Source organism: Microcebus murinus, chromosome 3 (genome assembly GCF_040939455.1).
Source record: "Microcebus murinus isolate Inina chromosome 3, M.murinus_Inina_mat1.0, whole genome shotgun sequence".
Classification (NCBI taxonomy): Eukaryota; Metazoa; Chordata; class Mammalia; order Primates; family Cheirogaleidae; genus Microcebus; species Microcebus murinus.
Genome location: NC_134106.1, coordinates 76,680,625 through 76,706,547, shown reverse-complemented (window position 1 = coordinate 76,706,547; position 25,923 = coordinate 76,680,625). Strand labels below are relative to the sequence as shown.

The window sequence follows — 25,923 nt, the reverse complement described above, 5'->3', positions numbered from 1 at the left end:
TGCATGCTATAAAACAATACAGTCATGCTTTTGGATCAAGTGCCCTTCAGTCCCCTGGGGAGGGAGTGGGGGCAATTTGCTCATCCCAACTGCCCCGCCCAGGACCTGCAGGCAGAAGACCCTATGGTATCCAGTTTATGCTTATGGCACTTGGGCACATTTGCCCTGTATGTCTACCAGCAGCCACCACTCTCTAACTCCTGTGACAATAGCCTTGATTATATATATTTTATAAATTCTGCTGGTATTTCACCACTAACTAGTCCCAGAATCCTTTATTGCCCCTTGCCCTGTCACAAGTGATAGCCAGCCACAGCCACGCATATCTCTACACAGATACTGAACACTGATAGATCTCAAACAGGCAGGTTGTAGACTCGCCAAGATTTATACATATTTCATTTTTTATTACCAATCAAAAATAAATTCCATATATTGTTTAGCAAATATTATCATTGTTTTGTGACAAAAGACACAAGAGTCATAACAACAAAACTCCCCGAGAGTCAAACTCATAACAATGCCAAAATAAATCACAAAAATATACAAATTAAAACCTTATGCAAAATAAATATGAGTTACTTGCTATGACGGCCGTGACCTGCCTACCCATTTGGATGCCATTTGCAAAGGCCTTCCCTCATGGGAAGACACATGGGGTAGGCCAGTTCCAGGGTATGGCTCATCCCAGGAACCAAACATGGAAATAGGAAGTGAAAAATTGCACTAGGAGGAGGAAGTCACTGAACCGGTAATATATGGAAATAATTATGACCCTCTGTAAGAAATGATTATCGATAAGGAAGGGGAAGGAGGGACAGTCTGTTGGTAGTAACCGTGTGTGCAAAGAGGTAGCTGTGGAAGTGTGTGCACCTGCCCCATTTGCTTCACACACACCCACTTGGTTTGGGCCAATGCATTTTGCTCCACCTGGCACTCAGGCCTCTAGGGAACACAGCTCTGCCTGCTCCCATGAGGACTCGGGAGCAAGATGCTCCTGGGTTAAACTAAGGGCTTTCCCTCAACAAGGAACAAAGGTCTGGTGTCTCTTTTCCTTATAGCTAAGAACCCACAGGCATCACCACCTTCTCCCTAGACTTCTAGGAGTCAGTCCTGTGACTAGGGAAGACCTCAGACTGGCCAGGGGTAGGCATCCTTGGTGCAAAACAGTCCCTGGTCCCAAGAGTTAGGATTCTCTAGGCACCTGGAGAGCAGAAAACTTCAGGTGACTCCACTGGTGAGGAAAGGAGTGAATAAACGATACTCAGGCAGAAGCCTGCCAACTGTCACTCACCTGGATCTTGGGCCCCAGCTCCTGTTGCCCCTGAGGGAAGGGCCAATGTGGACCTGGGTCCTATAGCCTCCCCCACGATGAGAAGCCTGGAGCTGTGCTGCAGGACCTGATTCAGCCCTAGGGAAGAGGCACTGGGGCAGGACTTCACATGGGGGTTGAGCTCTCGGCACAGTGCCACTAGCTTTAGCAAAGGCTGGTATGACCTTTCATGCTAGGATCACTCAGCTGTGGGGAAATGGGGCTGCCAGCTGCATGCCTTTAGTGGAACCCTCCTTTCCCAGGGTTCCATAAGTAGGTGCACAAGGTCAGGTGGGCTTCAGCCAGCCACAGAAGAAAGGGCATAAAGAACTTGCTTGGGTGGCTTCCAACCTGTCCTCTTGTCTCCAACTCCCAAGAGGGACTGGGGTTTTAGGATTAGAAATAAAAAGTCTGGAAAGAAGGGCTTCATGGGTCAACAACTGAGCCTTGACTCCTCGTGGGGCGGGGGTGGTATTAACTGCTAACAACGCAGACGCTGATGACCAGATTCACTCCTGGAACCAAAAGCGAAAACCCAGACAAGTCACCTCTAATGCAGACGCCCTCCCACAGGGGGGAAACCTTTGGTAAAAGTGAGGGCAGGGCCTGGGGAGCAGGGATAAGCAATCACAAAAGTCTGAGACCCTGCCTAACACTCTTGAGTCAGCCCCGTTACAGGGGGAAGTTGTCCAAAGGGGCAGAAGGGAGGCTGAGGGGAGAGTCCTCAGCAGATCAGCAGAGTCCTGACTCACCAGGAGAGGCCGCTAGCAGAGTTCTGGGAGATTCCTGTGTCGGGCGGTTGACAGCAGATGTGCTCCTCTCTGTAGCTGGGATTATCGTGTCCCTGATCATAGTTACCCAGAAGCCCTCGGCCTCAGCGATGTCAGATAAGCTGTGGCATATGTGTCCAGGCAGCTGAACTCAACGCCATTTGGTTCTTTGCTTCCTGGGAAGAGCTGTCTTCCTCCCAGGAGACAACCCTCCTCCTGCAGGCTGTGGGATCTCACCTCTGGAGGAGGAGGAGGAGGAGGAAGGGTGAGCTCCCTGAGTCAGGGCCATAAGCTGGAAGGTCATGGTTGGGAGCAGATTATGGCTATTGCTTCCCAGGGTGAGAGACCCTTCCCCTTTTAAAGTTTTTTTGGAAAAAAAAATTTTTTTAAATAAAGTTCCTTAACCCTGTCTTCCCTTCCCAAAATAATATTTAAAAAGAGGAGCAATGAGCCTAGTTTAGAAATTCTCTCAGTAAAAAACAGCCTTTGCTCATGGTAGCTGGCCCGCCGCACCAGCAATCCAGGGCTGGGCAGGCACCACCTCAGAGCAGTTCATAGGTCCCTGCTGGAGGCCAGATCCCCACAGACGGGGGCCATCTGGCTGCTCAGTCTGACAGGCTATCTATCTATCTGCATCATTTCTGGCCTAATAGGCTTCCTCTCTTCATGTGGGCCCACTGGGGAGGCCCCCGCAGGGTGGGCGGGGGACCCCGGGCCCTCCTGTCAGATGGCGCTCTCATGGGAGGCTTTGTGCAGCAAGGAGTTACGCTCGTTGAGAAGAGTTGTGGTCTCGTCCACCACAGGCAGCTCAGACTTCTCGGCACAGTTCTCTGTGCACACGGCGCACCCATCCAAGGGAAACTGAGGGCTGCTCTCCATCCGTGAGGCCAGCAGCCCATTCTGGTACTGCTGCCGAGTGACCTACAGGAGGAAGCGATGGGTTCATGGACGGGTTGACAGGCAGACCCTATGCCAGGCCTGGGGAAATGGGGCCAGGATTGAGGCTGCCAGTTAAGAAGAGGGGAGGCCAGGCGCCGTGGCTCACGCCTGTAATCCTAGCACTCTGGGAAGCCGAGGCGGGCAGATTGCTCAAGGTCAGGAGTTCAAAACCAGCCTGGGCAAGAGCGAGACCCCGTCTCTACTATAAATAGAAAGAAATCAATTGGCCAACTAATATATATATTTAGAAAAAAAATTAGCTGAGCATGGTGGCACATGCCTGTAGTCCCAACTACTCGGGAGGCTGAGGCAGGAGGATTGCTTGAGCCCAGGAGTTTGAGGTTGCTGAGCTAGGCTGACGCCACGGCACTCACTCTAGCCTGGGCAATAAGCGAGACTCTGTCTCAAAAAATAAATAAATAAAAATAAAAAAGAAGAGGGGACAGGACCAGGCAGGTTCTCCAGAAACCCTTAAAAAGAGCCAGGAGCCAAAGCAAGAAGCAGCAGCATCTCAGGTTTGGGCCCTGCATGCCGGGTTTGGTGGATAAAAGAAAGAAGTTGCTGATTCCTGAGCAGAGCTGAGGAAGATGGCGCTGCCCAGACGAGGGCGAGGGACGCACTCACCTTGATGTACTGCAGGTCCGTGAGTGCACGAACGCTGAAGTCGGAGATGTACTGGCCCAGGATGGAGCTGCCGAACTGGTTGCTGCCACCTGCCAAGGCTGTCGAAGGCGAGACGTCCGTGCGGTCCGGGTAGCTGAGAGAGGCTGAGCGACTAAGCTGAGTGGGGTGGGCTGGGGAGCGGTCTGCAGGGAGAGCAGAGGCTGTCAGGCCTGGTGCCCACCTGCGGCCTCTTGTCTGCCCTCATCCCCTGAAAGCCCAGGGATGCGGCGCCCTGCCCAGGAACAGGATATTGCTCTTAGGGACAAACAGAAGCAGAAGTAGATGCTCTAACTGTAGAAGATCTGACCTTGTAAAGCAAATGAGTTAGTTTGTTTAGAAGAAGTGTTGTGCAACAAGTATTAAAAAGTCTACCAAAACAAAACAACCAACTAAAAAATAAAAACCAAAGACACAGAAAGTTTATGGCTACAAGACTCCTCGTTTCTCCAGCTAATCAGTCAAACAACAGGACAAGCTGTTATCCTTGTTTCAATATCTGCTTTTGACAAGTGATATAAACTGCATACTTTTCAATAAAAATGCCTTATGAAAAGGAAGAATATATAATTTGTACTCTCTCACTACAAATACATAACCCCTGACATGTGGTGCCCTGTCATATCTTAAAATGCTCTTATGGGGTCAAAACAGTGTTCTTCAGGTGACCTGCTCAGTGTGGAACACAGTCCTGCCCACTTCCGTCTGCACCCCAGCACCTGACAGAGGGAGGGGGCATCAGGTCCCTCTCACAGGACTGTGTTTCCCCAAAAATAAGACAGGGTCTTATATTTATTTTACATCAAGAAAACACCCTAGGGCTTATTTTCAGGGGATGTGTTATTTTCTCCTCAAAGCCTCAGCTTGCAGCACGCACAGGATGGCCAGGACCTGACAGGGGGAGCCGACCTTGTTGGTGGGGCTGCCTGGACCTTTCTGGTCACCTCTGGAATAGTAGCTGTCACGATGGGGCAGATGAGAGAGGCTGCTCGTCTTCTTTACTGCTCCAAGACGAAATGCATGGGTTGTGCAGATACGCTGCATAGCCAGGCCCATCACTAGGTCTTATTTTGGGGGTAGGGCTTATTTTATGGATAGGTCTTATTTTCAGGGAAACACAGCAGAGTCTTCCTTATGTGAAGCAGAGTCTGGGTGGATGTGGTGCGTGCCATTTCCTGCCACTAGAGGCAGCACAGGCCTCCCTATCCAGGAAAGGGTCCTCACAATGTCAAATGAGGAAGGAATGGGCTCCTTATTTTGAAGGTACCACACGTGTTATTGCACGTCATTAACTCTTATTTTTGAGAACACTTAGAAAACCATGAAATGCACAAAGAAGTTAATTGTAAAGGCATGCAGGCTTATTTTAAACAAACAGGAAGTGGACTAAGCTGACTTGCTTAGTTAACTACTAAGTTAGCTCTTCTAACCAATCACCAAATAAAGAGAGCAGGCATACTGAATCAAGTGACTCAGCGACCAACACAGCTTTTAACTCAGTGAAGCTGAACTGAGTAGTAATACTCTATCTCGTGCTTAAGTAAAGCTTTTGGTTTTCATTTATAAACTAGGAAATTACAGTGTGGCTGCTCTGTGACTGGTTGTGATCCCCTACACAGGAACAGAGAATGCTCAGAGGATCACTAGAAGATTATGTACAAGCACCTAACTTAGGTAACATCTCTGATTAAGTTCCAGAACAAAAAAGAAATATTAGGGGTATTACTTAGTATTTCACAATAATAATTTGAATGATGGAATAGTTTTAATTAATGCTTTACTAACACCCCAGGAACAGGAAATGAATTTAAAACCAACACAAATTAGTGACATGATCTCTTATACCAAAATTTTTTTCTGTGAGTAATGAAATTATGGTGCTTTTTAATTTTCTCAAGATTTTTTTTCTATTTTCCCAATTTCCCAAATAAGCTGTTATTCTTATGATTAAAACAAAACAACAGGCTGGGCACTGTGGCTCATGCCTGTAATCCTAGCACTCTGGGAGGCCGAGGCAGGCAGGTTGCTCGAGGTCAGGAGTTCAAAACCAGCCTGAGCAAGAGCGAGACCCCATCTCTACTATAAATAGAAAGAAATTAATTGGTCAACTAATATATATAGAAAAAATATTAGCCGGGCATAGTGGCGCATGCTTATGGTCCCAGCTACATGGGAGGCTGAGGCAGCAGGATTGCTTGAGCCCAGGAGTTTGAGGTTGCTGTGAGCTAGGCTGACGCCACGGTACTCATTCTAGCCTGGGCAACAAAGCGAGACTCTGTCTCAAAAAAAAAAAAAATATATATATATATATATGTATATATATATATATACATATATATATATAAATAGAGGGTTTTGACCTGGCAATTCTATTTCGGAAGGAATATCCTAAGGGCATAATCTTAAACACAGAAAAAGTTTTTTGCATGAAGAGGTTTACAGCATGGTGTTATTTATAATAGAGACCCCCGTGAATGTGGATAACGTGGAGGATTAACAGATGAAGGCACACCCGCTCTGTGGAACACCACATGGCCCTGCCTAGGAAGTTTAGGGCAAAGCGTCTCTGTTCTCCTAGTAAATAAAAACATCAGGATTTCAACCATGGGTGCATGAACTCCTGGCCACCCATGAGACAGGAGCAAGTGCTGAACAGGGGAGGGAGGCTGAGGTCACACTGGTGAGACTAGGAAGGGACAGGGAGTGATTTCTTCTAAGTTACCTTTTCATTTATTTATTTATTTTTAAACAGTGGGTCAAAATAGCAAAGTGTGCTTTGGAACAGTTAAGAAGGAAAAAGCCAGGTGGGCACAGTAGCTCACACTTGCAATCCTAGCACTCTGGGAGGACAAGATGAGTGGATGGCTCAAGGTCAGGAGTTCGAAACCAGCCTGAGCAAGAGCGAGACCCCATCTCTACTAAAAATAGAAAGAAATTAATTGGCCAACTAAAAATATATTTAGAAAAAAATTAGCCAGGCACGGTGGCGCATGCTTGTAGTCCCAGCTACTCTGGAGGCTGAGGCAGAAGGATTGCTTGAGCCCAGGAGTTTGAGGTTGCTCTGAGCTAGGCTGACGCCACGGCACTCTAGCCTGGACAACAGAGTGAGACTCTGACTCAAAAAAAAAAAAAAGAAGAAGAAGGAAAAAGCCCAACTGTGCAAAATATAAAATTGGAAACAACTGACAGAAGTTGGAGGGCTGCCGGGGCACAAGGGCTGCTAACCTGCCTGAGGCTCACCAGCCTGGGCCGTGGGCTGTGATGGCATAGCCAGCACCTCTGCGCCCCCCGCGGCCTCAGCGCCTGTGAGAGTCCCAGTGAATGTCAAACCTCATGAGTCTGGCCACACTGTTTCCACACCACGGATTCCCGGGACAGGTCTCAGGGTGTGACACATCCAAGGCCAGAAAGAGAATGTGGCATCTGGCCTCTTCAGAAAGACTTTCTGATTGGAATGCTACATTTTAGTTGTAATCAAGAAAAAACAGAAATAATAATTGAGCTCTAATTAAATACTTCATATCAATTGTCTCAGTCTCCTACAACTCTATGAGGTGGATACACACATTGTTCCCATTTCACAGATGAGGAAACCGAGACAGAGACCTATCATTTAGTAAGCAACTAACTATAGAGACAGCATTTCCAATGGACGGTCTGTCCCCGGGCACACTCCTAACTGCCGTGCTGCTCCTGCCCCAGGCACACAGACAAGAGCAGGGAGGAAAGCCTGAAAGGGGAGCAAAGCCTGTGTAGTTTTCTAGAGAAAGCTGATGAGATGACAAGTCATCCAGCCAAGGTTTGTGGGCTGCCTGGAGCAGGAGGCTGCTGACCAGCGGGGCTCCATCTCCTCCAGGCTATGGAGGGCAGCAGGCTGGCCAGCGCACACTTGGCGGGGCTAGGAGCGACCCTCTACTCCCAGCCTGTGTGCCGTGTGTGTATCTGTACCTATGGGTGTGTGTTCTCAAAGACTGACAGATCCTTCCAGGACTTGGGCAAAGCTGCTCAGAAACTGGGCCCTGGGCCAAGCAGAGCCAGTCCAAGTCAGGCTGGCCCACACGTGTGACATGGTGAGGTGCCCCCAGAAGCTGTTGAGAGCGGTTAATGCAGCTGCAATGTGCAGGCTCAGGCGACAGGTGGCAGTGCGAACTTCTTCAGCCATGCCACGTTACCTGTGAGCCAGGAGAGTGGGGAGTTCCGCCTGCCAGGCGGAAACCCGACCTGGGTTGAAGGCACTGGAGCAAAAGAGGAGAAGGTCAGTGACATCTGTGCTCAGGAGGCAGGACACTGACCACAGGTACAGGATGGAGAGGCAGGCATGACAGGGGCCAGGCTCTTTCAGGCAGAGATGGGGACGCAGTTGAGAAAGGGACATGGCTCTGATGGGAAGGGTGCTTAGGGCAGACCACCGAGCGTGGGCAGCAGTTGGCCAAGTACGCCCAGTCATCTCTCCTCCCTTCTGGACACTCAAAGTAGGAACTGGGGGCCTACAGGTCGAGGGACAGAGTCCAGGATCCTGCCAGAGCCCAGCTCTGGAGCCTGGGAGACCCTGGTGGAGGGACAGAGGACACAGGGGATGAGCTGAGCTGAGTTTCAATATTCATGGCTGCCTTGCCCCACCCCCCCAGGGGTCCTTTTTGTCAAAGCTCAGTGACAGGCACAGCACAGAGGTTCTCTAGGAGCTGCAGCACCCACCCCACCAGCATGGCCTGTTCCTCAGCACCAAAGTGGACTTTCACTCTCCGCCCTGAAGCAACCTGGGCCCCTTCCGAGGTCGGAGGGCTCTCATGGAGGGAGGGGCTAAGCTGGGTGAGACTTGGGCCTTATACTGAAGCCACACGGCATCTCTGGCCACAGAAGCCTAAGCCACTCAGGACTGCAGAGAGTGCCAGGGCAGCCAGAGTGGCCCTTGCCTGGATCTTCCATAACATCCCCGGGGAGGGGGCCCAGTTATGCCTTTGTCCTCAAGGCCTTTGTGCCATTATAGCTGACCACTAAGCAAAAGATGTGGCCGACCCCCCTGAAAAGACAAAACCATATGCAGCCCACCCTGGCACACAGGCCCTGGCCTGGCTCCCAACCACGGGCACTTCGGGCATCCAGATTCTCTGTCCCAGTCCTCACAAGCAGGGCCCTGCAGCCCACTCCACCTGCCTCCTCCTCTCCACCTGTGTCAGTGAGGGGCCCCAGGGCTGGCTTGCCCTGCTGGTCTGCTCTGCTCTTGTCATGCTGCCCCCTGCTCCAAGGCCATTGACCACTTCCAAACTTCATCCCTTTCTGGGGCTCCCAACACACCTCTTCCTCCACACAGTCCTCCTCCACCACAGCAGGCTGGTGTCCTCCCCACCTCAGGACACACCTTCTGCTGCCCCTAGGTCTTTGCTCAAAATCCCCCACTCGTCTCTTCCCCTCTAGGCCCTGGACCCCTGGACCCACCCAAAGCGGCAGGTCACTCTGCTCTTCCTGGCCACTTCCTCCGGGCTCACCAGCCCCCCCATGCCCAAGCCACATGGTTACTAGCCATGGGACTGCCTTCAATCGATGCCTCCCCGGCTCCCCAAAAGCGGCGCAGACCCAGCCCAACGACTCACCGCAGGAGACAGAGGTCAGGGCCATGGTCCCGTAGTAGGAGAAGGCACCCGTCTCAAACTTCATGTTCTCCTTCCCTGCCTCCACCTCCACCTTGCCCTGGAATCACAGAGTTCAGCGTTACAGAGTGACAAGAGAAACAACCACAGGGGAAAGCAAAGGACAAGGCAGGAGGAGGAAGTGAGGAAGGAACGAGAAGGTGGTGCAGGAGGAGCTCTGGGCCCTGACCAGCGGGCTCGGCCTCAGGAGAGGGTGGTCCAAGGGCAAGCAGAGGCTCGAGGGCGGGGAAGCCCGCACAGCAGCATCTCTGCTGCGGCAGGGAGGGAGGGCACAGGGGGCCATGTGGTGCGGGAGGGGCAGGGGCACAGCCCACCCGGGCCCAGCATCGATGGTGCCCACCTGCAGGATGAGGATGAAGTAGTCGGCCGTCTTATTTCGGGTGTACAGGTAATGGAGGGGGTGGTACTTGTTGTGCTCGTCAAACTTGAGTTCTTGAATGACGTCTGGGTACTTGAGCAGCCGCAGCAGGATTTTCTCTGATATCAGAGAGGGGCTAAACTGGGGGACCTCTGTAGGAGAGAGAGGAGATTAACACAGGGCCAGGCCAGGTGGCCCTCCAGCTTGGTCACTGCTGTGCATCCACCCAAACTGCAGCAGCCACTCTGTGCTGAGATGGCTCCCTCCCTGCTTGAGCCTGCAGGGTCTGCTCCTCGCTGGGAAGGGGGCACAAGTGGCTTCGGTCTGGTTAAAGTCTGTCTGCCCGCCTGGGCTTGAACGGTGGCTCCTGTAGGAACAGTGCATGACCCTGGGCAAATTTCCTAACCTGTGTCTCAGTCTCCTCATCTGTAACATAGGGATGAAAACATCATAGGATGGGAAACAGGCACAGTGGCTCATGTCTATAGTCCTAGCACTTTGGGAGGCCAAGGTAAGAGGATTGTTTAAGCCTAGGAGTTTTAGACCAGGCTGGACAGCACATCAAGACTCCATCTCTACAAAAAATTTTTAAAAATTAGCTGGGCGTGGTGGCATAGGCCTATAGTCCCAGCCACTCTGGAGGCTGAGGTAGAAGGATTAAAATTAATTAAAATTCCTGTTTAAGCCCAGGAATTCAAGGCTGCAGTGAGCTATGATCAGGCCACCTCACTCTAGCCTGGGTGACAGAGTGAGACCCTGTCAAAGGAAACAAATACTTCATAGGGTGGTTGGGGGAGAGGGGTGGTAAATGGGACACCACATGTAAAATGCTGAATAAATGCTATTATAATTATCATTATTATTATTACCAACATCAATATCCCTGCAGGAAAAATAAAGAAGAAATTATGGCACCTTTAGCAAGTGAGGGGTGGGAAGGAAGTGGAATTGGGGAGGGGATGGAGTGGGCAGGTGCTTTCCAATCTGTCACCTCAGCCCACAAGGGAGCCCAGGGGTGATAAGAGAGAAATGTCACTGATCTAGAGGTGAATTCCTGCAGGAACTAGTGCACACAGGCAGAGGGGAGGGCAGGAGGCATGAGAACAGAGCTGGACCCAGGTTCTACAGAGCAGGTGAGCAGTGCGTGCTGCATGCAGGCCCATGGCCAGCGGAAGGGCCCCTTTCCTTCCTATTCCACAAGCCCTGAGGGGCGTGGCAAGCCCAGGGGCCCACCTCAGTGGTTATTTTCAAAACTAACTCTGATGCCTCTTAGAAGCTTACGGTGGCAGTCCACGAACAGCGCACACTCACAGGGAGAGCCCCAGCGACGGAGGAGGCGCCTGGCCCCTCATCTCCCAGGGAAGTAGCCAGAGGCCCAGGCCATCTCCCTCCACGACTGTACTTCCACCCACACAGGAAGGTCCTCCGCACGCTCTTACCCGTGGACAGGAAGCGATGAGCGGCCAGAAGGAGCTGAGGGGAAATCTTTACTTTGAGTTCATTGTCAGCATCCTTGAAGGCTGAGAAGTCGCGCTTGCTCTTCTCAGACACCCGTTTCCGACTTCGGTTGTCAACTGCCAGAGGAAGAACATGGAACTGAGAACACTGTCCCCTGAGGACTTGGGAAGAGACTGGGACTGGCATGCCCTGCTCCCCTGTCCCACGCAGGAGCAGCGGGCTCTGGCCAGGCAGGGGCCGGGGCTGCCACCAAGGCAGGAGGCTGGGGCTGCGTGGCAGGGCGAAGGCGCAGCAACACGCTCCCTCTCACCCTGGCCAGCACCAGGCACCTGGTCACTGGCCCGAGGGTGCTGGGGCCCCCGTGTCCCTGCACTGTGGCCTTTCGACCTCGGGACACCAGATTTCAGGTCCAAGCAGGAAAGAGATTTGGAGGCCTGTGGAGAGGGCTGAACTCACTGAACATGTCCGACTCGTCCAGGATCTCGGACTTGATGATCTCCTCAATGACGTCCTCCAGGGTGACCAGGCCCAGGACCTCGTAGAAGGGGTCCCCGTCACCCTCATTGTTCACCTTCTGCACGATGGCCAGGTGGGACTTCCCTGTGGGGACAATGCAATGAGTCAGACCAGAACACGGCGCCAGTCACAAGACTCCCTCCACCAAAATGAGGACACATCTAGGGTCATGAGTCACTGGGTGGGGTCACGCTGGTTTTTCCCTTTTCCATATTTTCTGAAGTTTCAACTGCAAACAGATTCTGCTTTTATGAGAAGAAAAACTGAAAGTATTTTTAAAAGCATTTCAGAGGACACTTATTTAAATAGGGTGAAAATGGCAAGGCCCTGCCTAGTGCTGTTTATCAGGGGCTCCGTGGACTCTGGGGGAGGGGAAAGGCCTACACTAACAAGGGCCCAGTGAGCCCTTAGTTGGGGACAGGAGTGTGCCAGTGGGCCACAGGCTCCATGGACAGAGGGTCCGGGCTGCCCATGCCCCCAGGGTGGCAGGGACCACGCTCACACTTCCTCACACAGCTCTCCTGGGCAGCCTCCCTGCAGGTACCAAGGGCTGTTGGACTGCCCAGAGCAAAGGCTCTTGTTCCCAAAGCCACGTGACAATTAGCCTACCTCTGCCTCAGGCCGGGCAGAGACTATAATTAGAGAGGGCACCCACCCCCAACCCACAGCAAGAGAAAGTCTGGTGGCAGAGGAATAGGGCAGGACCCTCCACAGAAGCTATGTGGGGTGGTGGGGCTTCCCAGGCCCTCTTTTGGGGTGCCCACGCTGCTCTCGTGCCCCAGTGCCAGTGAATAACAGCAGGGGGACAGCCAAGAGGGGCTTGGCCCCCACTCTAGGCTTTATGGAGCTGTGTGCCCCACGCGTGGGACAGGGGTTTAGAGCAGCCTAAGGGGAAAAGCCCCAGGAGATCTGTGAGGTCAAGCCAGGGTCTCCTGAATGGCTTCCCCTTCACAACCCAACCCACAGGGCCTCGTGCTAAGGGCTGAAGGACACATCCTAAATACTGTTGCTAGAGGATCTTTTCCACATCTTTAAGGCCCCAGGCCCAAGATGGGTTCTTTAGAACTCCTAGGGGCCTCTTAGGGAGAACAGAGAGAATGCTAGGTTTCATGAATAAAGTAAAAATTATCACAGCACATTCCATGTGATGACAGGGAGGCCTGTTTTATGACAGTTTTCACACACGTGCCAGTCACTGTGATATACACATTCCTCACTACAGGTTGCTGGACAGAACTACGGCTGGACTGGATTCAAAATTCCCTAGTATCTTCCTAGAGAGGAGCCAGCAAGTGCAGAAGATCTGCCAAGGTCCTCCAGCAGGGCAGCAGCTGGGCCAGGACCCTGGGGTCCTTCCCCTGCACCTGGGCACCCAGATAAACTATGTCACCAAACGGGGATGGGAATTAAAGCAAGATAGCTTTTACAGGTCAAGTATCCCTTCTTTGAAATGCTTGAGACCAGAAGTGTTTTTGGTTTTGTATTACTTTAGATTTTGGAATATTTGCAGAATACAAACTGGTTGAACACCCCATATCCAAAAATTCAAAACCTAAAATATTCCAATGAACATTTCCTTTGAGCACCATTTTCGAGCATTTCAGATTTGGAGTTTTTGAATTTGGGGTGCTCAACCTGTACACCTTCCAGACTGGCACCCTCTAAAAAGCTGGTAGTGCCCAGTGTTTGGGGAGCGGGGACAAACAGACCCTCACACACACTCTGGTTGGTGGCTAGGTCAAAGGGCACAACATCACAGCAGGCTAACTGGGCAGGATGTCTCAAAGTTAAGGGTCTCTAACCTTGGCCTCAGAAGTTCCACTTCTAGGAATTTACCCTACGGAGATGCAACCTTCACAAAAGCAGAAAGCCACAAAAGCAAGGGGGTTCATGGCAACGTTATTTTCAACAGCCCCTAACCAGAAACAACCTGAATCAACAGCGATGGGGCACAGGTACTCAACAGTGGCCATGGCTGCCCCAGGGGAACGTGGCAGAGCTGGATGGACGAAACATGGAACGAAACCCAAGATACACTATTAGTGGAAGAGCAAGGCACAGGACACAATGCACAGTGCCATCCACCTGTGCAGAAATCGAAGGGGGCTGTGTGGGCTTGAAGTGCCCTGCAAATATGTGGACACCATCAGTGGTCACCTTTGGGGCTACGTGTAGTTGGGGGAGGAGCCCTATTATTCCTTTCCCTATACCCTTCTATTCTGTTCCATTTGATGGTCATGTTTTACTTTTATAATTTTTTGAAAACCAAGAAGAAATTAAGGGGAAAACAAAATTAAGGGTGACAAAGAGAAAGTGGTGAAAATCTCTAGAATGAGTAGGGACCCCATGTCTCTCACTGCCACAGGGAATGGGGCTGTGCCTTGGGACATGGTTCAGTGAACAGCATCTTGCTCCAACTCTAAGAAGTCAGAAAACATCCTTCCCCACTGAAACCCCTAATTGCCCCACAGGCTCAGACCAAATCCCAACCTACAAATGTCTTAGGTGTACTGGGCCTCACAGGGAAAGGCTGGTGGCTTCTCTAAAGGGCAGTAACAGCCCTCCTACCGATGAAATGAGCTGATGCTCTGAGCAGGAACTTGGTGCCACTCTTGCCCCCTGCCTCCTCTCCAAGCCCCTTTGTGGGATCCACGTGTGGGGGGCGCCCCCCGGTGGCAGCCACCTGCATGACAGGCACCTTGTAGGTGTGCAGCCCTAGGGCACTGGTGTTCACCCCTGCTCTGTGAGCTAAAGCTTCAAGAACTGGAGTTACTGATGGCTGGCCAGGTGGGGTCCCATATAAAGGTTCCCGGCTAAGAGGCCAGTCACCCTCTGCTGGGCCAGCCATGTGTCCCTGGGTTGTGTTTGCCTTTTTCTAATTTCTCTGCCCAGAGGGACAACTTTTTGTTTTGGCAGAATCTTCCTGTCCCCACTAGGCCAGAGAACATCCAGTCAAGGTCACTGATAACCTCCAAGGCGGGGTCCTATTCTCAGATGACTGTTGACCAAGGGTCACTCCCTCTCTTCTCCTGGAAAACCTTCCTCCCCTTGGCTTCCAGGACAGCTCTCCTGTGTTCCTGACCTCCAGGGTCACTCCTCCATGACCACTTCAATGCTGGAGGGTCCAGGGCTCAGTCCTTGCTTCATGGCTTTAAATACAGCTATATGTCAAGGCGATCCAAATAAACGCTTGCAGCCCCCCCCTTCTCCTGTGCCCTCCACGCTCCTCTGTTCAAACACCTTGAACTTAACACAACTGAAAGCAGAGCTCCTTGCCCAGCCCTCAGCATCTCCCTCCAGGGCAAGCTCCATCCCAGTTACCAGCTCACAGGGGAGCGAACCTGACCTCCTCTCCATCCTTACCCCCCACATCCATTCCACAGGAGAAGAAACGTAACCAATTAGGGGAAGAGGAAAGGGATGCAGACTAGGAAAGATTTGGGATTTTAGAAATTAAGAATTTCCATACTTCAGAAATTACTGTTGATTTACCATTTAAAATAAGTAGATCATGCCGGGCGCAGTGGCTCACGCCTGTAATCCTAGCACTCTGGGAGGCCTAGGCGGGTGGATTGCTCGAGGTCAGGAGTTCGAAACCAGCCTGAGCAAGAGCAAGACCCCATCTCTACCATAAATAGAATAAATTAATTGGCCAACTGATAAATATAGAAAAAATTAGCCGGGCATGGTGGCACATGCCTGTAGTCCCAGCTACCTGGGAGGCTGAGGCAGTAGGATTGCTTGAGCCAAGGAGTTTGAGGTAGGCTGATGCCACGGCACTCACTCTAGCCTGGACAACAAAGCGAGACTCTGTCTCAAAAAAATAAATAAATAAAATAAAATAAGCAGATCAACTTAGGGTTTATATTTATGACTCTTATTATACAGAACCTAATAAAAATTTTATTTTAATTAGCTACCTCATTTTATTATTGGTGTCCATTCAACTAGGTAATTAGATTTTGGAGGTGGCTAGGGTGAAAAATGAAGCACGACGGTTTAAATAATACATCTACAGCTGAAAATTCCACATTTTTCAAAGTAGTCCTTATTCAAAGAAAACGACTGAAGAAATACAGCAAATGTTAATATTTGGTTGAGCCATATGAAATTGCTGATATTCAACTATTTTTGACCAGCAATTTCATATAGTTTAAATTCAGTATGGGGAAATCAGGATGGTTTTTTTATACTATTTTTCTGTATAAAAATTCCAGGCAGTAACAGTGGCTCACGCCTGTAATCTCAGCACTTTGGGAGGCCAAGTCGGGAGGATCGCTTGAGCAGAGGAGTTCAAGACCAGCCTGAGCAACACAGCAAGACCCTGTCTATACAAAAAATAGAAAAATTGGCTGGGCGAGGTAGCTCACGCCTGTAATCCTAGCACTCTGGGAGGCCGAGGCGGGAGGAATGCTTGAGCTCAGGAGTTTGAGGCCAGCCTGAGCAAGAGAGAGACGCCTGTCTCTACTAAAAATGGAAAGAAATTAGCCAAAAACTGAAAATAGAAAAAATTAGCCTGGCATGATGGCATGTGCCTGTAGTCCCAGCTACCCAGGAGACTGAGGCAGGAGGATCACTTGAGCCAAGAATTTAAGGTTGCTGTGAGCTAGGCTGCTGCCACGGCACTCTAGCCCGGGCAACAGTGAGACTCTGTCTCAAAAACAAGAAAAGAAAAATTAGCTGGGCATGCTTGTAGTCCCAGCTACTCAGGAAGCTGATGCAGGAGGATTCCTTGAGACCAGGAATTCAAGGCTACAGTGAGCTACGATGACACCACTGCATTCCAGCCTAAGTGACAGAGTTAGACCCTGTCTTAAAAAAAATTCCAAGTTTTCATAATCAATAGTATTAATTTATAATTAGAGAGAAACAAACACATCATTAAAATAACTTTTTAAAAAATTCTAGAACGACATGGGGTGGCTCACACTTATAATCCTAGCACTCTGAGCAGCCTGAGGCAGCCTGAGTCTGGAGGATTGCTTGAGCTCAGAAGTTCAAGACCAGCCTGAGCGAGGTTCCTCAGTGACATTTCTAGTGCTGGTCTGGAGGCCTGTGCCCTCTGGGTAGGATACTGAAAGAGCTGAGTGGTCTTGGCAATTTACTCAACCTCGGGAAGCTTCAAAAAAAAGAAGAAAAAATAAGGAAAAAAAAGACCAGCCTGAGCAAGAGCAAGATCCCGTCTCTACTAAAAATGGAAAAATCAGCAGGGCGTTGTGGCATGCTCCTGTAGTCCCAGCTACTCAGGAGGCTGAGGCAGGAGGATTGCTTGAGTCCAGGAGTTTGAGGTTGCCATGAGCTATGATGATGCCACTGTACTCTACCCAGGGTGAGAAAGCGAGACTGTGCCTTAGAAAAAAAAAAATTATAATATTGCTTCCTCTGGGACTCAGGTTCCCAAGCCTTCCTAAATTCAAACACTGCTGGAAAGGGGCAAGTTGACTAAAGGGGACCCGGGAAAGGAAGTGCCTGGCCATGGCTGTCCCCAACGTGTCCTCTGGGCCTCCCTGGCACATGCTTGCCCACTCTGCCCTTCACTGACCTCTGTCCAGCAAGAGCCAGGTGGGACCTTCCCCTCTGCAGTGGGATAGTATGTGAGGCCTCCAGAGCCCCAGACAGGTGGCAGACTGCAGGCAGCCAGCCTCAGCCTCCCTCATGGCCCCCTTCCACCTGGCACAGGTCACAAACCAGGGGTCAAGGAGTGACAGGACCAGGTGCCGTTGAGTTCCCCCCAGCCCCTCCCAACTTCTTTATCCTTCCGCCCTGAGCTCCCCCATCAGCCCTGGGTGCCCCCATCAGTTCTCGCTGCCCTAGCCTCCAAAGTGCTTCTTCCCTTCACCACGCTCCTCACCATGCCACTTGACCCCTCCCAGCCCTGCCAGGCCACTGCAGTGTTCCACACCCTTTGCTGGATACAGAAAGGGCAGTCCCCTGCCCTGCACAATGCCCAATTTGAGCAAAGTGCTGTGTCCTCCTCCCCACCATAAAAAAGACTTTACAGCCTCTCAGAGGCCATTAGGAAAACAGTACTAGGTGCTGGATTACAAAGTCCACAGGCACCCTGAGAGGGCCCTACTCACCAGCTCCAGCTGCCTTTTCTCATGGGGAAGAATCAGAGGCCCCTGATCAGGCCAGGGCTTCCGCCACCCATGAGGGAGCCCTCTTTGTCTTCCTCGATGAGTTTTCCCATAGTTCCAGCGCCTGAGATCCTAGGTGCCCAGGGTGGTCCTGAGCTCTCAGGCCCTCCCATGGGAGAGGCGCAGGCCCGGCTGACTGGAAGCCACAGTGCTGGGCCATGGATCTTGCACCCTCAGATGGCTGGGCACCCTGATTTCCTGGCGATCCCCTCCTCTTTCCTCCATTCACCGGAGCTCGGGCAGGATTAAGCTGGCTATTAATAGTGCTGACCTCAACCAGCAGGAGGAGTGGTGGCCATCCCAGCAAGAAGGCAGGGCCAGGGTAAGAGAGGAGCCAGCCAGAGTGAAGCAAGCCCCTTGCCTTCCAGCCTCAGGGAAGTTCAGGAGGGTTCACCTATAATCCTATCAGGGCTCACCTATGTTGCTCCCTTCCTCCCAGAGAAGCAGCCGGCAGTAGGGACAGTCTGGGCAAAGGCCAGAGACCAGAAGGCTGCAGTGGCCCAGCAGGCAGGCCATACACACTCACTCCAAGACACCTGGGTTCCAAGGCTCCAAGAAAGCAAATTAGGTTCTGCCTGAGCACCTGCAGCAAAGGAAGGCCCCAAAGGCACAGGTGATCATCCTAGACCACTGTCCCCTAGAGCCACCCTGGCAGGCAGAGCCAGAAGGCTGTGCCACCTTGGAGAGGAAACTGAGAGCCTGGCTGCCCAACCGCCCAGAGGCTATCAGACAAGCTGGGAGACTTACATGGAAAAGAACACTGTAGCTGTCTCAGGGAGGCCCAGCAAGGGAGCTGTTCAACCAATATGCAACTTAATACCGAGGCAATGCTTCGTTTTAATATAAAGTAAAATATAAGATTATAGTGATTAAAACAGCACACTAATGGAGAAAACAATGAGAGTTCAGAAATAAACCCCAGCAAGTTGGGAATATTGTGTATGATAAATCTGTAATTCCGAATCAATGGAAAAAAGAAAGAGTATTCAATCAAAGGTATTGAGCTAACTGGTCCAATGTCACTGTTCAAATTTTAAAAATAAACTATCATGTTTTACCCATCATATTCACCAAGATTTATGAGATTGGTAATCTCAGTGTTAGCAGGAGAACTACCCATTACTGTTGGGAATTTAAATTTTTTCTACAAGAATTTGGCAGTATGCGTCAAATTGTAAAACGTGCAAGACCCTAGACTAACCATCTCTTCCATTCCTGGGAAGTGACCTTAATACTAAGGAAATGGCCAGGCCAGCATGCAAACTGTGTCCAGAAGGGTGTGTCCACTGTTTTTTATAACATAATACCGCAGTCACCAAAAATGCTGAAACATAAATTTATTTAATGACATGGTGTGGCCAGGTGTGGTGGCTCACGCCTGTAATCCTAGCACTCTAGGAGGCCGAGGCGGGAGGATCACTCAAGGTCAGGAGTTCGAAACCAGCATGAGCAAGAGCGAGATCCCGTCTCTACTAAAAAAAAACAGAAAGAAATTAGCTGGACAACTAAAAAATATATATTAAAAAAAATTAGCCAGACATGGTGGCGCATGCCTGTAGTCCCAGCTACTCGGGAGGCTGAGGCAGGAGGATCGCTTGAGCCCTGGAGTTTGAGGTTGCTGTGAGCTAGGCTGATGCCAAGGCATTTTAGCCCGGGCAATAGAGTGAGACTTTGTCTCAAAAAACACAAAACAAAAAAAACCTGAGATGGTGTTTCACAGTTTTGTAAAGCAAAAGGTTCCAAAACAGTACAGTATGAGGAAGTACTGGTTTCTTTCACTTTTGCTTAAAGCATTTTACACACAACATGTACTATTTTTTTTATTTTTACTGTCATAATCAGAAACAATAAGAATGATATTTTCATTTTGAGTCGGGGGGAAGCAATACAGTTTATTGCTGACTTCCTAGAAGAAAATACACCAAAATATTCATATTTTGGATGGTGGGATAAGGGTGGTTTTCATTTTTCTTTTTCTTTCTTTTTTTTTGAGACAGAGTCTTTACTCTGTTGCCCCTGGTAGAGTACAGTGGCATCATAGTAGCTCACTGCAACCTCAAACTCCTGGGCTCAAGCCATCCTTGTGCATCAGCCTCCCAAATAACTGGGACTACAAGTACAAGCTGTAATGCACAGTTAATTTTTCTATTTTTAGCAGAGACAGGGTTTTGCTCTTGCTCAGGCTGGTCTCAAACTCCGGAGCTCAAGCAGTCCTCCCGCCTCGGCCTCCCAGAGTGCTAGGCTTACAGGCATTGAGCCATGGTGCCTGGCTTCATTTCTTGTTTTTTTTTTTTTTTTTTTTTTTTTTGAGACAGTCTCACTTTGTGCCCAGGCTAGAGTGAGTGCCGTGGCATCAGCCTAGCTCACAGCAACCTCAATCTCCTGGGCTCAAGCAATCCTGCTGCCTCAGCCTCCCGAGTAGCTGGGACTACAGGCATGCACCACCATGCCCGGCTAATTTTTTGTATATATATTTTTAGTTGGTCAATTAATTTCTTTCTATTTTTAGTAGAGATGGGTCTCGCCCAGGGTGGTTTCGGACTCCTGACCTCGAGCAATTCGCCTGCCTCAGCCTCCCAGAGTGCGAGGATTACAGGCATGAACCACCACGCCCGGCCTTCATTTCTTAATCATCTTCCATTTTTCTAAAAGTTTCAATCCGGCACTGTGGCTCACATAATCCTAGTACTTTGGGAGGCCCAGGCAAGAAGATCGCTTGAGCCCAGGAATTGAAGGCTGCAAGGAGCCATGATCACACCACTGCACTTCAGCCTACACCAGAGTGAGACTCCGTCTCTAAGGGAAAAGAAAAGTTTCTACAACATACTACTATTTTTTTTTTTTTTTTTTTTGAGACAGAGTCTCGCTTTGTTGTCCAGGCTAGAGTGAGTGCCATGGCGTCAGCCTAGCTCACAGCAACCTCAAACTCCTGGGCTCAAGCAATCCTGGTGCCTCAGCCTCCCGAGTAGCTAGGACTACAGGCATGCGCCACCATGCCCGGCTAATTTTTTGTATATATTTTTAGTTGGCCAATTAATTTCTTTCTATTTATAGTAGAGACGGGTCTCACTCTCACTCAGGCTGGTTTTGAACTCCTGACCTTGAGCAATCTGCCCGCCTCGGCCTCCCAGAGAGATGGGATTACAGGTGTGAGCCACCGCCCCCGGCCCATACTACTATTTTTTAAACTTATTAATTAAGAAATGAAATCTGCACTTTCTGCCTCTTGGTTTCTGTGCTCTGCAATGTCACCAGAGCACAGAGCTCCATTTGCTTCACTGGTTAGACATGCCAGGACGGATGAAACCTACTCCTTCCTGCCAATGGGCATACAAATTGTTGCCAATCATTTTTTTTACTGCAAACAATGCTGCAGTGTAATCCCTGTATATCCATAATTTGACCCACATGAGATTACGACACATTTACAAACCTGGAGTTACTGAGTCCAAGAGTGTGTATTGGCAAATTTTATAGAACCTTCCAAAGTGCATTCCCCAGCAGGGGTCCCACTTCACACTTGCACCAGCAGAAATCACATTCAATGGTTTTCGATTCATTCCTCAATGCCTAGCATGAGACTGAATATACAACAGGTGCTTAACAAATAAGCTGTTCCATAAACACCATCAATAAAAAATATTGCATTATAGCTGGTTATGAGGTTTTTTGTTTGTCTGTTTTAGATATGGAGTCTCAGTCTGTCACCCAGGCTGAAGTGCAGTGGTGTCAACATAGCTCCCTGCAGCCTCAAATTCCTGGGCTCAGCTGATCCTCCTGCCTCATCCTCCTGCCTCAGCCTCCCGAGTTGTTGGGACTACATGCATGAGCCACCATGTCAGCTGGTTACATTTTTAAAAGGAAGGAAATGAAGATGGAAGATGAGAGAAACAAAAGGAAAACAACAGAGGAAAGCAGAAAAAAGAGAAGAAGTGATAGAAGACAGCCACATGCCCCAAGACTTGCCTGGCCATCCGGAGCAACACGGCACAGCACAGCCAGATAACCTGCACAGACTCCCAGAGCGCTGGGGCCGCCTGGAGCCTTTTAGAATGGAGTCTCCAAAGGGGTGCTCACCCCAGGCTATGGTAACACTTTCTAACCCAAAATAAACAAGTTTAGCTTTTGTTCAGGTAGACTGGCAGTGGGCCCAGAGTGGCTCTGCATGTCACCATGGAAAGGGTCCCTCGCATGCACTCATTCACCTCCCAGGAAACTCAGGGGAACCTCAGATGAGGTGCTCTCAATCACGTAGATTACAGATTAAGGTGAGGACAGTACTTTTCACCAAATAAATCCTCACAAAATAGATAGTGGTTTAACATGATCCCTGCAAGGAAACAGCAGATTGAAGAGAATATGAATAGGCCAGGCGAGGTGGCTCACGCCTGTAATCCTAGCACTCTGGGAGGCCGAGGCGGGAGGATCACTCAAGGTCAGGAGTTCGAAACCAGCCTGAGCAAGAACAAGACCCCGTCTCTTCTAAAAATAGAAAGAAATTAATTGGACAACTAAAAATATATACAAAAAATTAGCCGGGCATGGTGGTACATGCCTGTAGTCCCAGCTACTCGGGAGGCTGAGGCAGAAGGATCACTTGAGCCCAGGAGTTTGAAGTTGCTGTGAGCTAGGCTGATGCCACAGCACTCTAGCCCAGGCAACAGAGTGAGACTCTATCTTGAAAAAAAAAAAGAGAACATGAATAAAGCAGAGAGCCTGCTATACACCCAGAGCCAACCCTCTCCTCCTCAGCCAGGCTTTGTCAACCACAGCATGGGGGAACAATAACCATCTAGCCAGGGTTGGCCAAGATAGTTCCAAATTGTTAAGAAAACTATCTGAAACAGACTGATAGCCACTGCCATTAAGATGAGTCCCATTGTAAGTGTATTTTGTGCCTTGAGAGAGTACATAATATGTGCTAGAAATAACAGAAAGAGATAACTGTTAGCAACATATTTAAAAATAAAGGTTCTTCCATTTTTGTTTCTTTAAAAAATGTGTTTATTTTATAATATATGTACTAGTACAATACTACATGTATATAATTTTTGAATAAATGGAAGTACAAACTAAAACAAAATGTTTTTTCTAATAGGGGCACAATCAAAAGTTTGGAGAGCTCCTTTAGACTAGCCCTGTAAAGATGGCCATACCTCAGCTGCGCCTTTGCACAAGAGACATTGGAGTGTTCCCCTCAGGGTCCACCTCCCCTCAGCCACCAACCTGTCTGGGTGAGCATGTTCCCAGGAGGGGGCCTGGGAGCTGCCCCCACACTATTGCCTGCCCCACTCTTCACAGGAGGAAACTGGGCTCAGAGAAGTCACACCCAGGGTCACACTGCAAGGGGGTGACCAGGCTGGGATACAGAAATGGGATTTCTGCTCCAAATGGCCTTCTTGTAACCTAAGTGCCCAGTGGGTGAAGCTGTTGACAAACTGACAACGGGAACCCTAAGACTGGTTCCTTACCCTGGGCACAGGTCTTCATGCCTTTGATTTTTCATTTAGCCAGTAGTCCCTAATTTTTTAAGCTTTTATTATGTTAAATGCCAAACAAACACAAAAATAGATGTAATAATATAATTATACCCTCACCTAATTTAAACGATTAATAGCTCCTGTGGCCAAATTTGTTTCCTCTATACTCCAAATTGCTCGACTGGCTGATTTTGAAGCAAAGGCCAGATTTTTATCTGTTAACAGATCCCAACTCCCATTAGGCTCTTAAATTGTGCCTCCTTCCCCTTTTTTCCATATGAAAATTCTTGTGTAAATATATTTGACTATATCTGCATGGTCTTAAGATAGGAGTCAAAGGACAGGTTTTTGTTTTTTTTTTTTGGTTTCCGAAGTTCTCCAATGAGTCAGTTCAGACCTAATGCATTCTGTAGGACACAGCCAGGACAGTTAGAAGGGCTCGGCATGACATCAGGGATCAAGAGTCCAAAAATGGCAGGTTTAAGAACAAGGGCTGTCAGAAGGCAGGAGAAAAACACAGAACTTGAGCTATTTTATGCAGCAGAAGAAAATGAAGTGGAGAGAAGAGTGAATTCTGTCCTGCCCTGACGCTGACCTGGCTGATAAGCTGGCCTCTGGAAGTGGGATCTCTCCAAAGGAAGGCGCAGGCTGGTGCTCAGCTAAGAGGTTAGCACCACCAGTCTTCTTTTGAGTTTGGACGCCTCCAGCAAACTGCCTCTCCTTTTCCACCTCCTCCTCTCTTCTTAGGAGGCCCTCGGGCCTTTTCTCCTGGAACTGCAGTGCTAGAAGCATGGCTCACAGCCATCTGGCCTCCTGCCCCAGCAGCCCTGACCCGGAGCCCCTTCCTCATCTCACCTTTGCTTGATTGCTTATAGAGACTCACAGCTCACTTAATGCCTTGTGAGGCACCCCTTTTCTGTGCAACCAGCTAACAATCCATAGGCAAAACAATCTAAAATTCGGATTGTTATTAATGAGCCCACAAGTCCCATGTTAGTCATAAAGATTTAATAGGAAATTCTGCTAAACACTTTGCTGACATCAAGATACATTTAGTCTGAGATTAGCTTTCCATTGAACTAATCTAGTAATCCTTACCCCCTCCCCGACAAACACAAAAGAAATGAAAAAGAACATTTTCCCCTTAGTGAACCCGTCCCCAGTAATCATACACTGTTTCCAAATGTTTACAAATATTAAAATCATTCTAGACCTTGATATCAAAATCTAAAGAGGATGAAAAACAACAGCAACAGTTGATGTCAGAGGCTCATACTGGTCCTTAGATGTAGGAAGAGGACAGGACTATTACTTGATATGTTCAAACTTGCTCACCTAAACTGGGATATTAATTACAGGGGAAAAGACTTAATTATTAAACAATTGTTTTTCCTGCCATAAAAAAAAAAAAAACCTAACAATATCTTATGAAGTCTTCCTTGGTTTTTTTTTCAACAGCACGAAAACAATTATAGACCTATCCATCTCATGAACACAGACGCCAAAATTCTAAATAAAGATATTTGCAAATCAAACCATGTGATGTGTAAAAAGGACGATACCACTAAGTTAGGTTTACTCCAGTCATGCAATAAATGTTGGATTAACATTAAAAAATCTACCAATATATTTCAGAATGAAGGAGATAAATCATTCAATCATCAACAGATACCAAAAAAAGAATCTGGCAAAATTCCATACCTATTAATTACAAAAATTTAGCAAACTAGAGAAAGAAGGGAACTTCCCTGATCTGATAAAGAAAATCTACCAAAAAAAAAAAAACCCAGTAAATTCATACAAAATGGTCAGCTTTGAAAGCCTTCCGCTGAGACCAAGAATGAGATGAGGACGTGTATACTATCACCAGTTCAACATGATCCTACATGTCCTAGCCAGAAAAATAAGGCAAGAACAAGATATGAAATGTAGAAGGTTTAGCAATAAGTAAATAAAATTGCCATCATTCACAGGGAACAGAATTAGTATATACAAAATCCAAAAGAATCTAAAACAAGAATCATTAGAGTTCATTTATAGAAAAGTCAATATATAGAAATTAATTCTATATCTCTACACTTGTATAAAGAATATAATAAAGAATATATCTGGGGCTGGCGTGGTGGTGGCTCATGCCTGTAATCCTAGCACTCTGGGAGGCAGAGGCGGGTGGATCATTTGAGCTCAGGAGTTCAAGGCCAACCTGATCAAGAGTGAGACCCTGTCTCTACTAAAAATAGAAAGAAATTAATTAGACAACTAAAAATATATAGAAAAAATGAGCCGGGCATGGTGGCACATGCCTGTAGTTCCAGCTACTCAGGAGGCTAAGGCAGGAGGATCACTTGAACCCAGGAGTTTGAGGTTGCTGTGAGCTAGGCTGATGCCATGGCACTCTAGCCAGGGGAACAGAGTGAGACTCTGTCTCAAAAAAAAAAAAAAAAAGAATATATCTGGTCTTTGACCCCATTTCCCAGCACAGAACTCAAAGTTGGAATTTTCTGAGTGAAAGGAGTATCTTTGTTATGCTAACAAGGGTGGGCGCCTAGTTAACTGCAGAACTGGTCACTAGGAAACCAGCACATGATTACTGGGCTTGGGCTTTGAGCAGCCCTACTTCCAGGGAGGGAGTGGGACTGGAGCTG

The 25,923-nt window shown here is 48.8% G+C and overlaps 1 protein-coding gene across 2 annotated transcripts in view; it reads right to left on the bottom strand.

Annotated features, from left to right (window-relative positions):
- Positions 1-396: 396 nt before the first annotated feature.
- Positions 397-25,923, bottom strand: part of CNNM4 (cyclin and CBS domain divalent metal cation transport mediator 4) — a 40,195-nt gene continuing 14,668 nt past the window's right edge. Inside the window, exons 2-8 of one of the 2 annotated variants that reach the window (XM_012786946.3) lie at positions 11,602-11,745; positions 11,127-11,261; positions 9,670-9,839; positions 9,273-9,369; positions 7,854-7,916; positions 3,646-3,827; positions 397-3,003 (exon numbers count right to left, since the gene is read on the bottom strand). In XM_012786946.3, coding sequence (XP_012642400.1) covers positions 2,806-3,003; positions 3,646-3,827; positions 7,854-7,916; positions 9,273-9,369; positions 9,670-9,839; positions 11,127-11,261; positions 11,602-11,745 — 989 coding nt within the window. In that variant the 3' untranslated portion in view covers positions 397-2,805. The remainder of the gene's footprint in view (positions 3,004-3,645; positions 3,828-7,853; positions 7,917-9,272; positions 9,370-9,669; positions 9,840-11,126; positions 11,262-11,601; positions 11,746-25,923) is intronic. The other variant, XM_012786947.2, reaches the window with a different exon arrangement.